The sequence below is a fragment of the Schistocerca americana genome, chromosome X (assembly GCF_021461395.2).
Source record: "Schistocerca americana isolate TAMUIC-IGC-003095 chromosome X, iqSchAmer2.1, whole genome shotgun sequence".
NCBI classification, from domain to species: Eukaryota; Metazoa; Arthropoda; class Insecta; order Orthoptera; family Acrididae; genus Schistocerca; species Schistocerca americana.
Window position 1 is genome coordinate 603,271,332 of NC_060130.1, and position 19,120 is coordinate 603,290,451.

A 19,120-nucleotide genomic window follows, 5' to 3' on the forward strand; every position below is an offset into this window, starting at 1 on the left:
TAATTGAATTTTGTAATAATTTGAAATTTTGCAAAATACCCCACCACCACAAATTAATTATGAAAAACGAAAATTTTTGAAAGAAGCTTTCAAGCTATATACATCCATATGTAATAAAGCTGGTTACTGAAATACCATTTTTGGAAAATGTGAGGAATACAGTACTATTTCACATACCTGTATTTTGTTAATTGAAAATAACAAGTAACTCATTATTATGAAACAAATCATTACAATAATGATAATCTATAAATAAATGCTTGAAACATAATGTTTTCTTACACCATGCACATAAAAAGAATGAAATTTCTTCACATAATACACATGACAGAGAACACAGTATAAAATTGAAGCTGTGAGGACGGGTCGTGAGTCATGCTTGGGTAGTTCAGTCGGTAGAGCACTTGCCTGCGAGAGGCAAAGGTCCCAAGTTCGAGTTTCGGTCTGGCACACAGTTTTAATCTGCCAGGAAGTTTCAATATAAAACATTCTTCAGCAGGATTTCAAATTCTTGTGGGTGATCCTCTAAATATCCTTATTTGTATTGGGCACATTTCAGTACATTGGTAATCAATGGCAAAAAGAATCGCGCCAGTGACTGCAGCTTAATTATATTGTTTCTCGAGTGGAGATTCAGATCAAAATCATTCAACAGAACTAGATCTGAAAATCTTCTCATAAGGTTCCTATACTTACCACCTCTGTACCTGTGCTGTTGAGTTGGACTGATGACCATACATGTTAAGTCCCATAGTGCTCAGAGCCATTTTTTGCTGTTGAGTTCTTTGGGATCACTAGATGAACAAGTTTCTTGTTTTCAGGATATGATGGTCAAAATGGTTCTTTTACACTGACTACCAGCTGTTTCATAGTTTCAAATGAAAAATGGTGAATTTGGATAGAGAATTGGCAGATGTGTTTTTGAAGCCCCAGATATCCTTGTGGAAGCATCAAAATCTGGTTAACAAATGTCTGATTAGATCAAAGGATATTTGAGAGATGTTCTCTCTCCCGTTGAGGGAGAAAAATCTGTAGTATTGTTAGATTCTTAGAGCTGCCAGTCAGAAAGAACTGTATAGAGCATCATATCTGAGGACAAGGGACTTGTTCATCTGGCAATCCCAAAGGGCTTGACAGCACAGGCACAGTCATGAGATGTACACGGCTTTCGATGTTGAAAGAACTTTGTGAGAAAATTTTCAGGTGTAGTTCTATTTAATGATTTTTTATGTGAGTCTCCACTTCAAAAACAATATAATTAAGTTGCAGTCGCTGGTGTATAATCAATTCTTTTCGCCATGGCTTACCAGTGTACTGAAATGTGCCTGATACAAATTAAGATATTTAGAGAATCACCCACAACAGTTTGAATTCCTGCTGAATTTTGTTTTATACTGTGTTCTGTGTTGTGTACGAGGGCAGTTCAATAAGTAATGCAACACATTTTTTTTCTGAAACAGGGGTTGTTTTATTCAGCATTGAAATACACCAGGTTATTCCCCAATCTTTTAGCTAAACAACACTATTTTTCAGCGTAATCTCCATTCAATGCTACGGCCTTACGCCACCTTGAAATGAGGGCCTGTATGCCTGCACGGTACCATTCCACTGGTCGATGTCGGAGCCAACGTCGTACTGCATCAATAACTTCTTCATCGTCCGCGTGGTGCCTCCCACGGATTGCGTCCTTCATTGGGCCAAACATATGGAAATCCGACGGTGCGAGATCGGGGCTGTAGGGTGAGCTCCTCTTGGGTGCGAAGACTTGTGTGAGGTCTTGCGTTGTCATGAAGAAGGAGAAGTTCGTTCAGATTTTTGTGCCTACGAACACGCTGAAGTCGTTTCTTCAATTTCTGAAGAGTAGCACAATACACTTCAGAGTTGATCGTTTGACCATGGGGAAGGACATCGAACAGAATAATCCCTTCAGCGTCCCAGAAGACTGTAACCATGACTTTACCGGCTGAGGGTATGGCTTTAAACTACTTCTTGGTAGGGGAGTGGGTGTGGCACCACTCCATTGATTGCCGCTTTGTTTCAGGTTCAAAGTGATGAACCCATGTTTCATCGCCTGTAACAATCTTTGACAAGAAATTGTCACCCTCAGCCACATGACGAGCAAGCAATTCCACACAGATGGTTCTCCTTTGCTCTTTATGGTGTTCGGTTAGACAACGAGGGACCCAGCGGGAACAAACCTTTGAATATCCCAACTGGTGAACAATTGTGACAGCACTACCAACAGAGATGTCAAGTTGAGCACTGAGTTGTTTGATGGTGATCCGTCGATCATCTCGAACGAGTGTGTTCGCACGCTCCGCCATTGCAGGAGTCACAGCTGTGCACAGCCGGCCCACACGCGGGAGATCAGACAGTCTTGCTTGACCTTGTGGCGATGATGACACACGCTTTGCCCAACGACTCACCGTGCTTTTGTCCACTGCCAGATCACCGTAGACATTCTGCAAGCGCCTATGAATATCTGAGATGCCCTGGTTTTCCGCCAAAAGAAACTCTATCACTGCCCGTTGTTTGCAACGCACATCCGTTACAGACGCCATTTTAACAGCTCCGTACAGCGCTGCCACCTGTCGGAAGTCAATGAAACTATACGAGACGAAGCGGGAATGTTTGAAAATATTCCACAAGAAATTTCCGGTTTTTTCAACCAAAATTGGCTGAGAAAAAAAATGTGTTGCATTACTTATTGAACTGCCCTCGTATATTATGAGAAGAAAATTCATTCATTTTATGTGCATGGAAGTTTCAAGAAAGAAAACATTATGCTTCAAGCATTTATTTATTTAGATAACAAAATTCGGTTATACAGTTTAAAGGATGTTAGTTATGTATAAACTTTTATATGAGAAAAATATCCTGGTTTCAAAGATACCAATATGCCAAATTACCTTTCAGGCTGTGTTTTACACCTGGAAAGTGAAATTGAGCACAAACAAATAATACCTGTTGCATTATTTTGCCCTGTCTGTGCACCTGCCAAGTTTCATAAAGATCTTTTATTGACATTTGGGAATGTTCCCTTGTTAGTAGATGAATATGAGTGTCCAGGTGTTCATCAGTCAGTCATTCTGTGCTTATTTTTAGTATAATTCATATTTTGAAATAATGAATCATAAAGTTAGGTAGCAGCAAACAAGGCCTTTATCTTAAGTGTTTCATTAAATAATATAGGATATTCCTCTTGAGGCATTAGAGGCCAACAGGTTTTGAGCTCTGCAACACCTATTAAGATACAAATCCTTTTTTAAAAGATGTTATTTTGAGTTCAACAGCTCTCCTCTCTAAGTCATAAATATTCTCACTGGCAGAAGATATATTCAGTACTTTAGGGTTAGCCCAAGGGAGTGATACAAACTGGATTACCACTGAAATCTTTTTGAAATGTGAAAATCATTCATTGAAAACATCCCTTAAATTTGAGATCATTGTTGCATGTTATTCACTGTCATAAGGTATCTGACTGTCTTCTGTTTGGGTCTTCAGAGTTGGAAATTGTCTTAACCCACCGTTTTTAAGGCAGCACTCCCATAAACAAAATTTATGGGTAAAAGAATTTACTTCAGATATCAGCAATATATTTGTCAGCTTTCAAATTTATCTCATTAAGTTGTTCTCCTAGGTCATTAAGAAAGCAAAAATTCATAAACCAGAGATGCTCTCCCAATAAGCTAATAGATTATTCTCTTCTTGTTCTTGCAAAAACAATTTGATGGCTGGTAAAATATTGTGAAAGCATTGAAGTACTTTATCCTTACTGAGCCAGCGCACATCTGTATGGAGAAGTAATTCTCCATATTGCAGTTCCAGTTCATCTGCCAAGTCTTCGAAAAGTATTGTTTGATGAGAGTGAGACCTAATATTTCTGACTGTCATCATAGCTGTTTTCATTGTTTCATTCAAATTTAAAAACTTTCCACACACAGAGTGCTGGTATAAAATACAGTGGTATGTTAAAAATTGTGAAAAACTTTCAGCTCTTCGACACTGAGCAAGAAAACCCATTTTAGAACCTTCTAATTCTGGAGCTCCATCTGTGGTAATGCTTAAAAACTTGTGGATAACCATTTTATCAGATAGGATGAGTTGCTCCATGACAAAAATATATCTTCTACTCTCGTGTGGCCTTTCAAACAAATTATTTTTCAAAGTTCGTCTCTGACAGTAAAGTTATTAAAAATTATTCTTCCAAAAACTGGCAGCTAGGCAGTGTCTGTTGCATCATTGGACTCAACTAATTGCAATGAAAAATAACAACTTACATCCAAGGCTGTTTTCAGTTTAGAGGTAACGTCATTAGGTGGTGTTTCAACTCTTCTTGTGACCATTCTTGATAAAAGTTGGAGCTATTAGATGGCAGCCATTATTTCAGACTTGTTTTTGAAATTCTGGATCCACTCATCAGCAGCTTCTCAAAATGCTTCTTTTATGAATTCACCATCTGTACAATACATTCAAAACACAGTAAGAAGCAAGAGTACTGGCAACACTTTTATCTACTGGTTTTGTAAACAGATAGTGCTGAAAAGTTAATTGATTTTTAAGTTTCTTAATTTTTTTTTCTTTTTCTAGTTCACAGTCTAAAGGAAACTTGGGGTTCTCTCTTGTGTGCACAGTTTTTAAACATCTCTTCACGTTTGTCTTTTTCACAAGTGCAGTAAGAGCTTGACACAGTAAACAAATGTATGTGCTATATCATTCTGATACAAAAAATTGATGTTCCCATTCAGTATGAAAACGATAAAATTTATGTTTTTCTTATACACAACTCATTATGTGTGAAGTTGTTGCACTACGTATTATTTTCTTTATACAGTATCACATTTGAAGATCTAAGCCACAAAATGATTACTAAACACTAACTTTGATATAACATTCCTGTTGTTATTGTGTTGGCATGTCTGCATATTCAGTGCTGACAGCAAACACAAGCTGTTTGCAGTGGTCTGCATACATATATTCTACACGCTATTAGATTGCAGAAGTTGGCTGACTACCATCATAATGCTATGAAGTTCACCGACTTCTGCCAACATGTACTGAACCTATAATGTGCAAAGATAAATGAAATAATGTAGCAAGGAGTGATGTGTAGGTAGCGGTTGATTGAACTAATGCAGCAAACTTTACTAGTTATGGTTAACATTGTTTTAGAGGTTCAAGATAGATGTGGGTACCAGTTCTGTGATTTTGTTAAGAAACAAAAAACAAACTTGTGTTGAATGAGAGTACATTTTCAATACTACAAAAAACAGTTGTCATTTTTATTTAACAATTTTTGTGTTACACTCTCAGTACTTGCACGATCTACCTAATAAGCACTCACGACCTACCAGAAGATTGCTATCGATGTGGTGCCAACCCTTGCTGTAGAGGAAATGTGTGTGCATCAGAGATAAGACAGTCGGTAACACGAGCACCAGTCATATATAAAACTTTGTGTATGTAAATAAACATCCATGGTGCTTAGTTATTAAATGGGATGGCATGTGCTGGAATGCCAGGCAGAACAAGAGTTCCTTGACATTGCAGATGTGAAATGTGAGGTTTCCATGACTTTTCATGCTGGAAACCCTTGTCAGTTGAGCAGGCTATCTGCTAATTATTCAGGAGGATTCAAACCCACGTCCACCCATCCTGATTTAGGTTTTCTGTGATTTCCCTAAATCGCTTAAGGTAAATGTGGGGATGGTTTCTTTGAAAGGGTATGGCCTCTTACCTTCTCCGTCCTTTCCTAATCTGAGCTTGTGCTCCTTCTCTAATGACCTCAATGTCGACAGAACATAAAGCACCAATCTCCTCCTCCTCTGCTAATCATATTTCCACAACCTTATCCTATTGGGATTCTCTGATCAAATAAGCTGTGGAAATACGAGGTGCATTCAAGTTCTAAGGCCTCCGATTTCTTTTCTCCGGACTGGAAAGAGATAGAAACATGTGCATTGTTTTAAAACGAGGCCGCGTTCATTGTCAATACGTCCCAGAGATGGCAGCACCGTATGGCAGATGGAATTTTACTGCCAGCGGTGAGAATGAGAACTGTTTTAAATACTTAAAATGGCGACGTTTTCCTTACTTGAACAGCGTGCAATCATTCGTTTTCTGAATTTGCGTGGTGTGAAACCAATTGAAATTCATCGACAGTTGAAGGAGACATGTGGTGATGGAGTTATGGATGTGTCGAAAGTGCGTTCGTGGGTGCGACAGTTTAATGAAGGCAGAACATCGTGTGACAACAAACCGAAACAACCTCGGGCTCGCACAAGCCGGTCTGACAACATGATCGAGAAAGTGGAGAGAATTGTTTTGGGGGATCGCCGAGTGACTGTTGAACAGATTGCCTCCAGAGTTGGCATTTCTGTGGGTTCTGTGCACACAATCTTGCATGACGACCTGAAAATGCGAAAAGTGTCATCCAGGTGGGTGCCACGAATGCTGACGGACGACCACATGGCTGCCCGTGTAGCATGTTGCCAAGCAATGTTGACGCGCGATGACAGCATGAATGGGACTTTCTTTTCGTCGGTTGTGACAATGGATGAGACGTGGATGCCATTTTTCAGTCCAGAAACAAAGCACCAGTCAGCTCAATGGAAGCACACAGATTCACCGCCACCAAAAAAATTTCGGCTAACCGCCAGTGATGAAAAAATGATGGTGTCCATGTTCTGGGACAGCGAGGGCGTAATCCTTACCAATTGCGTTCCAAAGGGCACTACGGTAACAGGTGCATCCTACGAAAATGTTTTGAAGAACAAATTCCTTCCTGCACTGCAACAAAAACATCCGGGAAGGGCTGCGCATGTGCTGTTTCACCAAGACAATGCACCCGCACATCGAGCTAACGTTACACAACAGTTTCTTCGTGATAACAACTTTGAAGTGATTCCTCATGCTCCCTACTCACCTGACCTGGCTCCTAGTGACTTTTGGCTTTTTCCAACAATGAAAGACACTCTCCGTGGCCGCACATTCACCAGCCGTGCTGCTATTGCCTCAACGATTTTCCAGTGGTCAAAACAGACTCCTAAAGAAGCCTTCACCGCTGCCATGGAATCATGGCGTCAGCGTTGTGAAAAATGTGTACGCCTACAGGGCGATTACGTCGAGAAGTAATGCCAGTTTCATCGATTTCGGGTGAGTAGTTAATTAGAAAAAAAATTGGAGGCGTTAGAACTTGAATGCACCTCGTACATACAGTTAGCAGACATTTGCTCAGCCAAGACCAGGGTTTCCAGCTCAATAAATCATGGAAACCACTCATTTTACTTCTGTGCTTTTAGAGGCACTATTTTTCTGAGTCTGGCTGCCTGACTTTGCAGCATATGTGCTCCATTTTAATAAATAGCCTTAGGATTCATAAACACAATGGATTTGTTGACTGTGTGTTAGTTAAATTTTATTCTTAGATGCTACCTATGACCGATGGTCTTGTTATTGGCTGTCTTATATCTGGTAATGCTCATTGATTGATAAGAGTTCACTAACAGAAACAGCTAACTTAACTATCTGTATGTCAGTGACTTACCTACATGATAGCAGTACAGTTATTAGCCAAAATATCAGAATAAGAAATAATATTGTCACAGATGCATGCACAAAAAGTGGTGGAATAGAACAGAATTTACTCATTTAGTTAGCATAGTGAAAGGAATCGGTGATAGTTAGACTAATGTAATATCAGAGAGGATGGTAGTTGAAAGTGCTGTTATGAAAGGTAGGATACTGTTTCTACTAAGCATAAAGTAGATTGCTGTTTATCCAAGAAGTTAACATCAGGCACTCATCTGTTTATCTGACAATGTGGAGAGTAAATGGCAAGAATTCAAGAGTACTGTACAACACGTATTAGCTGGATTATTGCCATGCAAAACTTTGAGCTATAGGAAAGACCTGCTGTTGTACAGTAGCCATGTTATGAATTTACTGTTAAGGCAGAGAGAGCTTCACCACAAAGCTTAGCAAAGCTGAAGCATTGTCAAAAAAACTGAACATAAGGAGATGATTGTAACAAGCAGTCAATGATTTTGAAAGCAGTATTTTAACTCGTGAATGGGCAAAGAATCCTGAGAATTTTAGCTCTTACATAAAATCAGCTAATAGATGAGTCACATATCCTGTTACTTACTGAGCATATCAGAAGTGAAATGAATGAAGACAGAAATATTGAATATTGTCTTCTGAACTCATGTTAATAAAAGAGAGAATATTACAGTGCCTCCATTTTAATCTTCTGGCAAATATTGAAATGACGAAGATAGACATAAGCAAACGGAGAATCACCTAAAAATATTCAGTAAAGGACAGGTTATTGGATTGGATGTGGTATATGTTCAATTAAACATAGATTATCACAAATAATATACTCCATTTCTGCTTAGCAACAGTTTACTGCATGTTGCATTAGCAAAGAAGTGTTCCAAGTGATCAATAAAAAGGCACCGTTAATTCCCATTTTAAAGAAGTGTCATCACTGATGAATGTGGTGAAAGGTGACAGCAATACATATTATGAAAAAAATCATTGAATGATGGTGAGATTATCAGGTTGCATACTGCAGAGCTGTTAGAATTGACCAATTCCAATTGTGACTCATTGACAGTGTAATCACAGGATGCTATGTTTCTGTATTTTTATCTAGTGCATGATTTTACATTTATGAACATTTAAAGTGTGTTTCCAATCTTTGCACCACTTTGAAACATTTTCAAGCTTTCACAATGTTTGCACAGTTTTTTTCAGATAATACTTCATTATAGATATCTACATAATGTACAAAAAGTCTGAGGCTACTATAAATATTGTCTGCCAGGTCATTTATATACATGAACAATTAAGTCCCAGCACCCTTCTGCGGCGCGTGTCTTGAGTTAATTCTACATCTATTGACAATTCTCCATCTACGATGATATGTTGCATCCTCCCTACTAAGAAATCCTCAATCCAGTCACAGACTTAGTTCTATACCCCCCCCCCCCCCCCCCCTCCAATATGTTGTACTTGCATTAATAGGCATAGGTGTGTTACTGAGACAAATGCTGTTTGGAAGTCAGGAAATACAGAAACTACCTGTTTATCTTGATCTAAGACTTTCAGGATGTCATGAGTCAAAAGTAAAGGTTGGTTTTTGTGTGACCAATGTTTTCAGAATCCTTGCTGGTTGGTACGGAGGTGATAGTGCTGTTTGAGATACCTCTTTATGGTTCTTATGTCCTTGCATGCTTGCATTGTGTTTTTCAGCTGAAAGCAGTTAAATATAGGTAGGATAACTTATTTCTTTGTTTAGTTACTAATTGATTTCTTTTATTGGCTCTTAAAGACAGCTATATTACTTTCTCTGTAACCACAGAAACTTCTACAATCATCCAGCAATTGATTAGCTTCTCATGGTCGGGGTTCACATTCGTGTAGAATTTTTAAAAGGATGTCATAAATCCCATTGACTGTGGACATTATTTATTTCACAATTGCAGTTTTGTCCTTAGGACCATTTTTAAGTGGTGTTGCAAAAAAATTTGCTTCAGCACGACAGACTTTAAAATCCTCCAACATGTAGACATGTTGTCAACAAAAATATGCTTTTTCACAAACTCTCACAAATCAGTGCTATAGCACACTGTTTATGTGTGGACAACGGCCACTGGCACGAAAATACGTTCACAAGCCAACACTGCCTGTGCACATTTTTAATTCACATGTAAACAGTGTGGTAGAGCAGTGGTTTGTAGTGATTTACGTGAATGATGTTAACATTGTGAAACGGCTTATTTTTGAGGATGACATGTATACATATTGGAGGATTTTAAAGGCTGACGTATGCTGAAGGAAACTCTTTTGCAGTATCACTTGTAAATAGCCCAAAGGCTGAAATTGCAATCTTGAAATAAATAATTTGTACCATCACTGATGAATATGATGTCCTTTAATTTTTAAAAAAAGTCCAGCTATGTTGCCGTAGACTTTTCTTCTAGATTACCATTCTCCATATTAGACTTTTGCTCATAAGGAATTGTGTCCTGTTCTGGCTGTTGCTATTGGGGGCGTTACCTCACCGTTTGAGCATCGTCGAAGTGTGACCTTAAACCATTTACAATTAAATGCCATAATGTGTAGTGCGTGCATATGAAATATGAGTATAGTTTAGGAATAAAGACCAGTCACTGGAAATCAGAAGCATTGAGTCATCAAGGGGGATGTGCAAGAAAGAAAGAAGACTTGCTCGGATGCACAATTTCAGGATTGCAGTTTGGTAGATGGACTAAGGTAGGGTGGTAGTCATGTTAGGTGGGGTTGGTAGAGGGGAAGAGGGGTGGAAGGCTGGAAGAGGTGTTTGGAGTGGGCAGCTAGGTGCCCAGAGGGAGGCAGCTGGCTTGTTGGCTAGTAATGTGGGAGGGAGGGATGGTAGGTGGACAGGCTAGGTATGGACTCATGTCAGAGTCAGGGGAAGTAGTGCACGATTAAGGTGACATGGAGACGTGAATTGGGAGAGGGTGCAAGGACAGAGGAAGGTAAGACTGTTGGGTGGAGGGAGTGAGGACATTGAGTTAATGGAGATGGAGGCCAGGAGGTTACAGAAGAGAAGGATGTGAACTATACAGATGGGAGTTATCCTTGAAACACATCCTTTGCTCTCATACTCCTCCTGGCCGCGATCTCCATTAACCCATTGTCCCACACCCTCCACCCAGCAGTGTCTCTTTCTCTGCCCTATCACTCTCTCCCAATTCATGTCTCTACATTACCTTAATTGTGCACCACTTCACGTGGTTCTGACATGTTTGCCTAGCCTGTAAAACTGCCACCCCTCCCCCCACATTCCTAGCCAACAAACGGACTGCCTCCTCCTCTGTACTCCTTTACCCATCCCATCCAGCACAACCACCACACCATCCTAATCCACCTTCCGATCTTCAATCCTGGCATTGTACATCCAGTCGCCACTATATAGGGGCACAAATGCGTGTGCATATGTGTGTGTGTGTGTGTGTGTGTGTGTGTGTGTGTGTGTGTGTACTTGTACTCTAGCCAAGAAAGGGTTTACTTGAAAAGCTAGGAAGTTTTCTTTCTTTTTTGTGTGTCCCTGTCAACAACCCATTACTTCTGTTTTTTGATGAGTGGCTCCTAAATTATTTACATTCTACCATATCTTCCTACTATAGCAAAATCTGAATATTATTGTAACATCCTTATCTCTTACAAGTTTGTGTGAGTAGTTACTGGAAACAAAGCATGATAATCAGAGAATTATGTTTGTGTGTAAAATTATTAAGTTGCTGACACATGCGTTATCCATAAAACTGAAGATACAAAGACCCAAATGTCTGTTGCGTGAACAGCTCTGCTCTGAGTCAGTACCTAATAGAACAAAGTAAATTAGTGGAAAATGAGAAGTAAAACCCTTTAAATTTGTTACATAGAAACACTGCATTTGCATGGAGCACAGATAGAGCAGTAGTCACTGAATCAAATTTCTGTGCTGTGAACAGAGTAGGAACAGTGTACTAAGCATAAAAATACTGAGACAGTAATAACTCTGATTCGATTTACTGAAAGAGTAATCAGTTGCTGTGAACATCTACTGCCTTAGTGTACATGCCAGATCAGTATATATGCCAGAACAGTGCTGAATAGCAGTGGTTTTTAACTAGAGGGAGCTGTATTAAACACTGAAATCGTTGTCAATACAATTTGTCTGTAAGTGTAAGACATTGTGATTTCATTTATTTTAAGTATATATATCCTGCATAATATGTAAATAAAACTTTCTCATGCATCCATTACTTCAGATTGTTTATTCTTCATTTACCGTTGTTGTATATACACACATTTTCAGGTATATTTGAGACACATTTGAGTTAGTAAATATAATTTCTTGACACATCGGATGTAATAATCTTTTTTTATCGCAGGTTGGTATGAAGACAACTGGTTTGAAGTAAATTTGGAAAAAGAAAAAATAGAATGTACTAAAGAACAAATGAAGATAGCTGCTGAAGGACATTTGACAACAGAAGCACTGATGTGGAACCAAAATAATCAGCGCACAATTTCAGGCATGGTAAGAGAATTCTGTCTTCTGGTAATACTGTGCAGATATGGCTCTTGACATTTGAGTTGATGCTACAACTTTTGTCATTTCAATTGATGTTGTAGCTTCTTTTGAAAGTGATATTCTCCAGGAAGATTGGGATGAGATGTGTATTACCATTCTCCAAATTGAAATTCTTCTCCAACTCAGTACAGACAATTTATAATTTATTCACTATTACACCTTATCTGACTGAAATTGACCATTATCAATGGTCAAACATGATAAATGAATGAAGAAAGGGGAAATTTTAACTTCAAATAGTCTTGAATTCTACGCTTAAAGTAAAGCTTCAACAATAGGAAAATTTAAAAGTGACAAAATTCATATGTATTGTGGTTGTGGCACAGAAACTTTTGTAGTTAGTTGCTTGGCACCTAAAATCAAGTCTAAGGCCACTGGTGATTAGCATTTCCACCTTGTTTAATTTTTTGTATTTGTGGTGGAAGTGGAGATGCAACATGTGAAAAACTAAAGCATAAACAACAGTAGTCCCACCATACTACAAAATGAACATACATAAGAACGAAACTGGCACTGGAAGTTGTATGTGTTATTTTGTGTATGAGTGAATACGGTTACATACCGCTGAACAAATATGCTTTTGCTCTGAACAGGTTTTAAACAAACGATAATTGCCATCACTTTCAGCCTGTCATTTCAAAAATTTTAAAACTGGTTGTTTTAAGTTTGAAAAACACTGTTTTTATGATATGGTATTAGAGAATTCTTGGTTTCTCTTTATGAGCACATTTTTTGTACCATTCATAGATTTCTGAAGGAATGAACAGCACTTGCAGTTTAAGCATTCTGAAATCCTGTTATGTAGTTGTCTTACTTAATGGAGCAGTACATCCATGGTGGAGGCACGTAACCATTCAGATTCGGATTAACTTGGAGATATGGATAAGTCTTGATTGAACAGTTCTGTATCAAGTATTAGACATTTTGAAATTTCATTGTTGGACAGAATCTGTAAGATTAAATGTACAAAGAAATTAACAATAACAAATACATACATAATGTAAGTGTGCAAACTGGTGATCGATATACAGAATTTTCAATTTTTACTTGCATTTAAATCAAACTGTAGTAAAAGGTTTGCAAAAGTGAGCCCACAGACTGAATATAATACAGATCTCATCTTATATAGGCCTATTTGACAGTGCCATTGCCTATTTGAAGAGAGCCAGAGCTAAACTGATTGTGGTGGATAAGCTATCTGAGGAGTAAATGAAGGCCAGTAGGTTGGTGGTAACATTCACCGTAGAAATGAAATCAAAAAATTACTTAAAAAAGCAACCATTCTCTGTGTTGTCGCTATACTAACAATGCCTTCATTAAAATGTAATATATTAAAACACACCTATGTTATTTGTAAAAGAAAAACTTTTGTTTACAATGGATAATTTTTACATAGCGATGAACTACATGTCATTATATAAAATTGTAGACAACTTGACAGAGATACATTTATGCTATTTTTATAGAGAAGAAACTTATATGTTGACGTTAGATCAAATTTATTTAATATGAAATATGTGTCAAAAGGCAATGTCATGAATGCTGTAACAGAGGTACTCATTAGTCCTTATTATAACAGAAGCCATATTTGCAATAATTAACTGTTGTTCTGCAGTGGATCTAAATCACAGAATAAAAATATAGTAGAAGTTGTAAAAGAATAAATTTACAATCATCACAAGCTAAAATGTTGCACGAGTATGACGAAATGTAGTATTATTACAGTAGTCAAACATATAATAAATGGCTTACAGCACAACCATTTAGGTAAGCCTAGATGACTGGCAACAACTTGAAATTAAATTGAAGTTAGTATTGCAATTATAAAGGTTAAAAAAAGAGCAGATGGAGATAATACTGGAGCACACTATCAGTGTACTTGAAGTAGATGTGTGAAAATACCAAAAAATATCCATGCATATCTTGGTTAAAGGTGCAGATCAGTTTGGCACTGGTTTTCTTCAAATATGCCTATATGAAATGAGATGTGTATTGTATTCAGTCTGTGTGCTCACTATTGCAAGCCTTTTACTAAAGTTTGATTCAGATGCAGTATGATATCAATTGTAAAAATTGAAAATTCTGTTTATCGATCACTAGTTTGCATGCTTACATTATATATGTATTTGTTGTTGTTAATTTCTTTGTACACTTTATCCCACAGAGTCTGTCAGATGGTGAAATTTTGAAATGCTTAATGCTTAATAAAGAATTCTGTGATTAACAGTTTTCGATATTTACAAGTTGTGTGGAAAGATGTTTTAAAGAAGAAAAAATTTAATAATCTTCATTGGGCAGAAAGTATGATCCGGACACAAAAGTGCCGTACAATATTCTGAAAAATCTTGCATGGAATTAATGTGTGCATATTTTCCCTCACACAGAGAGCCACAGTTGTCTCCAGATGCTGCTGCCTAAGTGAGGCAAGTAGTGGCACAGGATGAAGTAAATGGTGAGGAAATGGAAGGAACGTGAAATTGCGAGAGGGTGGAATGGGACGTGAGAAAGTTAGGAAAGTTGAAGCATATTAGGGAAAAGTAGCTGGTGCAGGGAAGGTTAGAGTGTTAGAGGATTGCTGGGAATAACATTACTAGATAAACAAATAACTATGGAGAGGGAGACTACAGTGAAGATGGAGGACAACAGGGGAAGATGTAAGGAAAGTGTTCCAGATAGGGAGATAGTGTAGATCAGAAAAAAAGCTGGTTATCAGGGCTAGTGTAAGTATAATTGGATGAAGTATGGTGGGAACGGTGGCCAGTGGGGGGGGGGGGGGGGGGGTGTTAGCATTTAGAGGACAGGTGCTGGCACAGATTATGGAAAAGGGAGGAGGGGGGGGTTACAGGAGTGGAGGGTATGTTTCACCATGATGTCACATATGCAATTTTGAAAAGTTGGGGTTGAATTAGAGAGGGGAGAAGGATTTGAACGACACAAGTCAACAGTTTGGCAGTAGCCATTCATCCAGGTACATACTTTGCTGGTTATATCCTTGTGGAATGCTGTGCAGTGATTCAAACAAAATGTATTATGATGTGGCTGCTTTCATGGTTGGTTCTTGATCCAGTAGGATAAAAAAAATATAAATCGGTATTCTGTAACAATTGACATTTATTTGTCATCCCATTGTGTGTTCCAAAAGATTATACATCCATCGTCAAGTCAGTTGTTTAAGATTACAATTACCAGTCTGGAATAGGAGCTGGTGGACGGGTGAAAGGGGCTTCCACAGGCCTTTAACCCATGGGCCTGGGGGAGAGAAGATTAGAGTTTTAACATCTCATTGATGACAAGATCATCATAGATAAAGCACTAACTCAGATTAGATAAGGGTGCCGTACCTCCCAAATGGAGGGCTAGTGGCTTAACCACTGAGCTATGTGGGAGGATAGGCTGTTCCAGCTCGTATGCCTGCCTGCCTGGGGGGCAGCCAGATGCCCATGGGCATAGATGGGCAGTGATGAGCAGACAGCTGGTGCAGGGGCAGTATTAGAGCCGGGCTGCAGAGTATGTGACTGTACTGCACTGCCTGAGCATATGTGGGCAAGGATGACCAAGCAGCTCCTGCACATGCAGAACTCTTGCAATAGAGCCTTTCAGCATGTAGCCCATATTATTTGCACATGTTTGTGAGTGAGATTAGGGGCAGTCAGAGGTGCTGTTTCCTGATGGGGCAGCATTGGAACAGCTTGCGGTAGGAGGTTGGAAGCAGGAGTGGAATGAGAATGGACAGGAAAGAATGGTGTGGGAGTTGGGTGGACACCAATTAACTACTTTGTGTGTGTGTGTGTGTGTGTGTGTGTGTGTGTGTGTGTGTGTGTTTAGTGATCTGCCAATGTATTCATAATATAGTTAATGGACTGAGCTGATTAGGACACTGGACTTGTACTCAGGAGTGGGAATAAAATCCTTCTTCACATCCCCATTTGTTTTCCCATTTAAAAAATCACTTCAAATGAGTGAAAATCTTGGACGTGGTGATTGTCAGTTCAATTTTGAAGCGTAGCTCAGATATGATTTTTCTCGTGGTAATAACAAGTTTGAAGAGAGTTGTGGACATTGTGTACTTAAAATGAAACCTGGCTTTTACACTTTTCAAGGGTCTTCAAAAAAGTGGTGTAAACTGAGGGGAAAATGTTGAATGTGGGAAATAATGTTTTAAGCTGTGAAAGTTGTGTATAGGATACTCCTGGCATTTTGGCACTTCCTGCATGATATATGTACATAATAGGTATCAAACTACTTGTCAGGGACTAGTTTATTATCTAATAAAAACTGCTAATATAACTGGAACTGGTAACTGTGTGTGAAGTAGAAACATTTGACTCAATTTCATACATCATAATCTATGTTTTTGGAAAGCCTGCAGCTGTTATTCAGGATTTTAAAAAATGAAACACTGCATCCATTATGTATTTTTTTGTGCTTAGCACAACACATTTCAAGAAATTTTTCTCATTGTAAATTGCAAATATTTGCATAAGTATTTTTTGTGGTGGTTGCATATGTGTTGTTCTACATCTCTTGCATTGTAGCCGTTTTTTTTTTTTAGGTTATAAGGTACTGTGCCTCCTGAGTTATGTAGAGAACTACACACATGCAAACTATCACTGACATTGATTGATTGTGTAACATCACAAAAGATACATACGTAAATACTGCATTTGACAATGAGAATAAATTCTCTAAGCACATTTCACTCAGAATTAAAAAAAAAAAAAATCATAATTTGCACTGTGTTTAAACCAAAAACATGTGAGTGAAGGTGTCAACTAGCACTACAAGTGGCCAAATGGCGAAACATGCTAAATATGGTTTGACAAAGGTGTCATGTGATGATCATAACAATCGTGAAACTGCACAAGCACATTAGAGACAGTTTGGAAATAGTTGTAATTGATCATGATATTTTTATGCGAACAAACCTAGTTACTTCCATCAGCCAATACGCCAAGTAGAGCTTGGCAGCAGCAGGAGATACAGCATGAATTGTTCCAACTTTTACCCATTTACCAGTTCAAATCCAATAAATAGAGCACCCTAGAGTCAAAAAATGAACCATGTAACCTTTGTAAACACTACTTGATGGCCCATGCCGTGCGAGCATCATTTTTTTTCTCTACAAATATTTTTTTATAAAGCATAAATTGTAGGAAAATTACAAATATTTTGATGCAAAATATGGTGTAAATTAAAATTGTGGACATAGGAAATTAGAAGGGAGCAATAAAAAAGAAATGTCATAAATGGCAGGGAAACATTAATTCCAGAAACAAAAAAGTGAGGTTATACAGTTTTTCGATAAGTGTATAGCTTTGTTTAAATTTCGTATCTGTACCCCTACTAACCATTTGCATGTGGTCATTAATGGTTGACATAACCTTTTACATATACTGAGATAATGTCACCTGCGCCACTGATGCCATTCCTAGTGGAGCTATAACAGAGTTATAAGTAAGATCACATAGTAACTACTAAGCTTTCTGCAACCATCTTTGTACATTAACTGCTTTTTGTGTTTAGAATGTTATGATTCCTAAGTATGTGGTGTATGAAATGTGTATCAGATGCAAAGATTTATCACTTTTGTTATAGCTACTTTTATATTGAAACACTGAAACTGGTCACTCTGCATAATCAAATGAGCTCATGCACTTGGACTTCAGCGCTCTCTTCCCCCCCCCCTCCCCCCTCCCCCCTCCCTCCCTCCCTCCCTCCCTCCCTCCCTCCCTCCCTCACACACACACACACACACAAAATATTTTCCAAAGTGTAAGCACAATTGAATGTGCTGACTTACAGACATCAGAAGACTTCCGCCAGAGGCTTAATGAAGCTTTGAGCTCACGCTACGACATAGCTAACATGCGCTATCCTGAAGGCTACCAGGAAGCTCCTCTGGCATATGATGCGGTGTGGGCTGTGGCTCTAGGTGAGCCTTTGATTTGTTCCACTAGTAAAAAAAAAAAAGCAGCTTCAATAATTATGCATCTGCTTTTAGTTCATGAGCATGATTGCAGCTTATAAAAAGTAGTGAACAAGTCACCCTATTTTCCCTTTTATAAGTGCACAAATTCTTATATATGCTCAAATTTTTTGTGATTTTCTTTTATGTTACCACACCATTGAAAATGTTCTAAGTATTCAGTGTAAAGTATTTTCCCAGCTTTATGAACAATATAATTTTCTAAATGGGGTATTTCAATTTTATCCCCTAAATAAGGGAATGGCTTTCTTTGGTTATGTGTTGCATTCACTGCATTTGTGCTGTCATGCATGTAATTCATGATGCTTGCTTCTTATCTCAGCTGAAACCATGAATTAAAAGGAAGCATTTTGAGCAAAGATATGCTTTATTGATTCCCCGTGAAAATAAAATTATATAGTGAGTGACATAGCATAGGTGTGCTTGTCTTATTTTTGATGTCAAAATAATTGAAAATGCAGCATTTTTAATACTCTAAGAAGTGTAAGACCTGATAAAAATTAAAAATAACTTTTGTTTAAACAGGCCAGACAGTGCAAATGATTTGTGAATTTCCTGTCAATATGTTTTCAAATGCACAGGAAAATGATGAACTCATGATTGGTGCTACTCTGTATATTTAGGTAAACCCACACTAAATTATCTAATCTGCTGTAATTTTAAATGTAACCCAGAAACATTTAGTAGTCCGCAAAGGTAACCAAAACACAGTGCACAGTTACTACACTTTATTTTTTGTTGCACCACAAGTAGCATCAAAGTAAGAGAGAAATGATTCAAATCACCATGAGCTTTAAATTCTAGCACTTGATATCTGATACCTTATTATCTTCCATATTTTCTTAGATTGGATGCACATTGTAATGAGATTCATTATGATTTTCCATGGAAGAACACTACAAATTTGCCATAATACGCTACTTGACAATGCTGGGAATAAATTTTCTTTCTCATTTTATTGTCATATGTAACTATTTCTCAGCAGCAATGGTTATGCCATATTT

General features: G+C 38.1%; 1 protein-coding gene across 2 annotated transcripts in view; it reads left to right on the top strand.

Annotated features, from left to right (window-relative positions):
- Window positions 1-19,120, top strand: part of LOC124555316 (gamma-aminobutyric acid type B receptor subunit 1) — a 118,956-nt gene that overhangs the window by 31,750 nt on the left and 68,086 nt on the right. For both annotated transcript variants that reach the window (XM_047129192.1, XM_047129191.1), the window contains exons 7-8: window positions 11,928-12,076; window positions 17,933-18,062. In XM_047129192.1, the coding sequence (XP_046985148.1) occupies window positions 11,928-12,076; window positions 17,933-18,062 (279 nt within the window). The remainder of the gene's footprint in view (window positions 1-11,927; window positions 12,077-17,932; window positions 18,063-19,120) is intronic.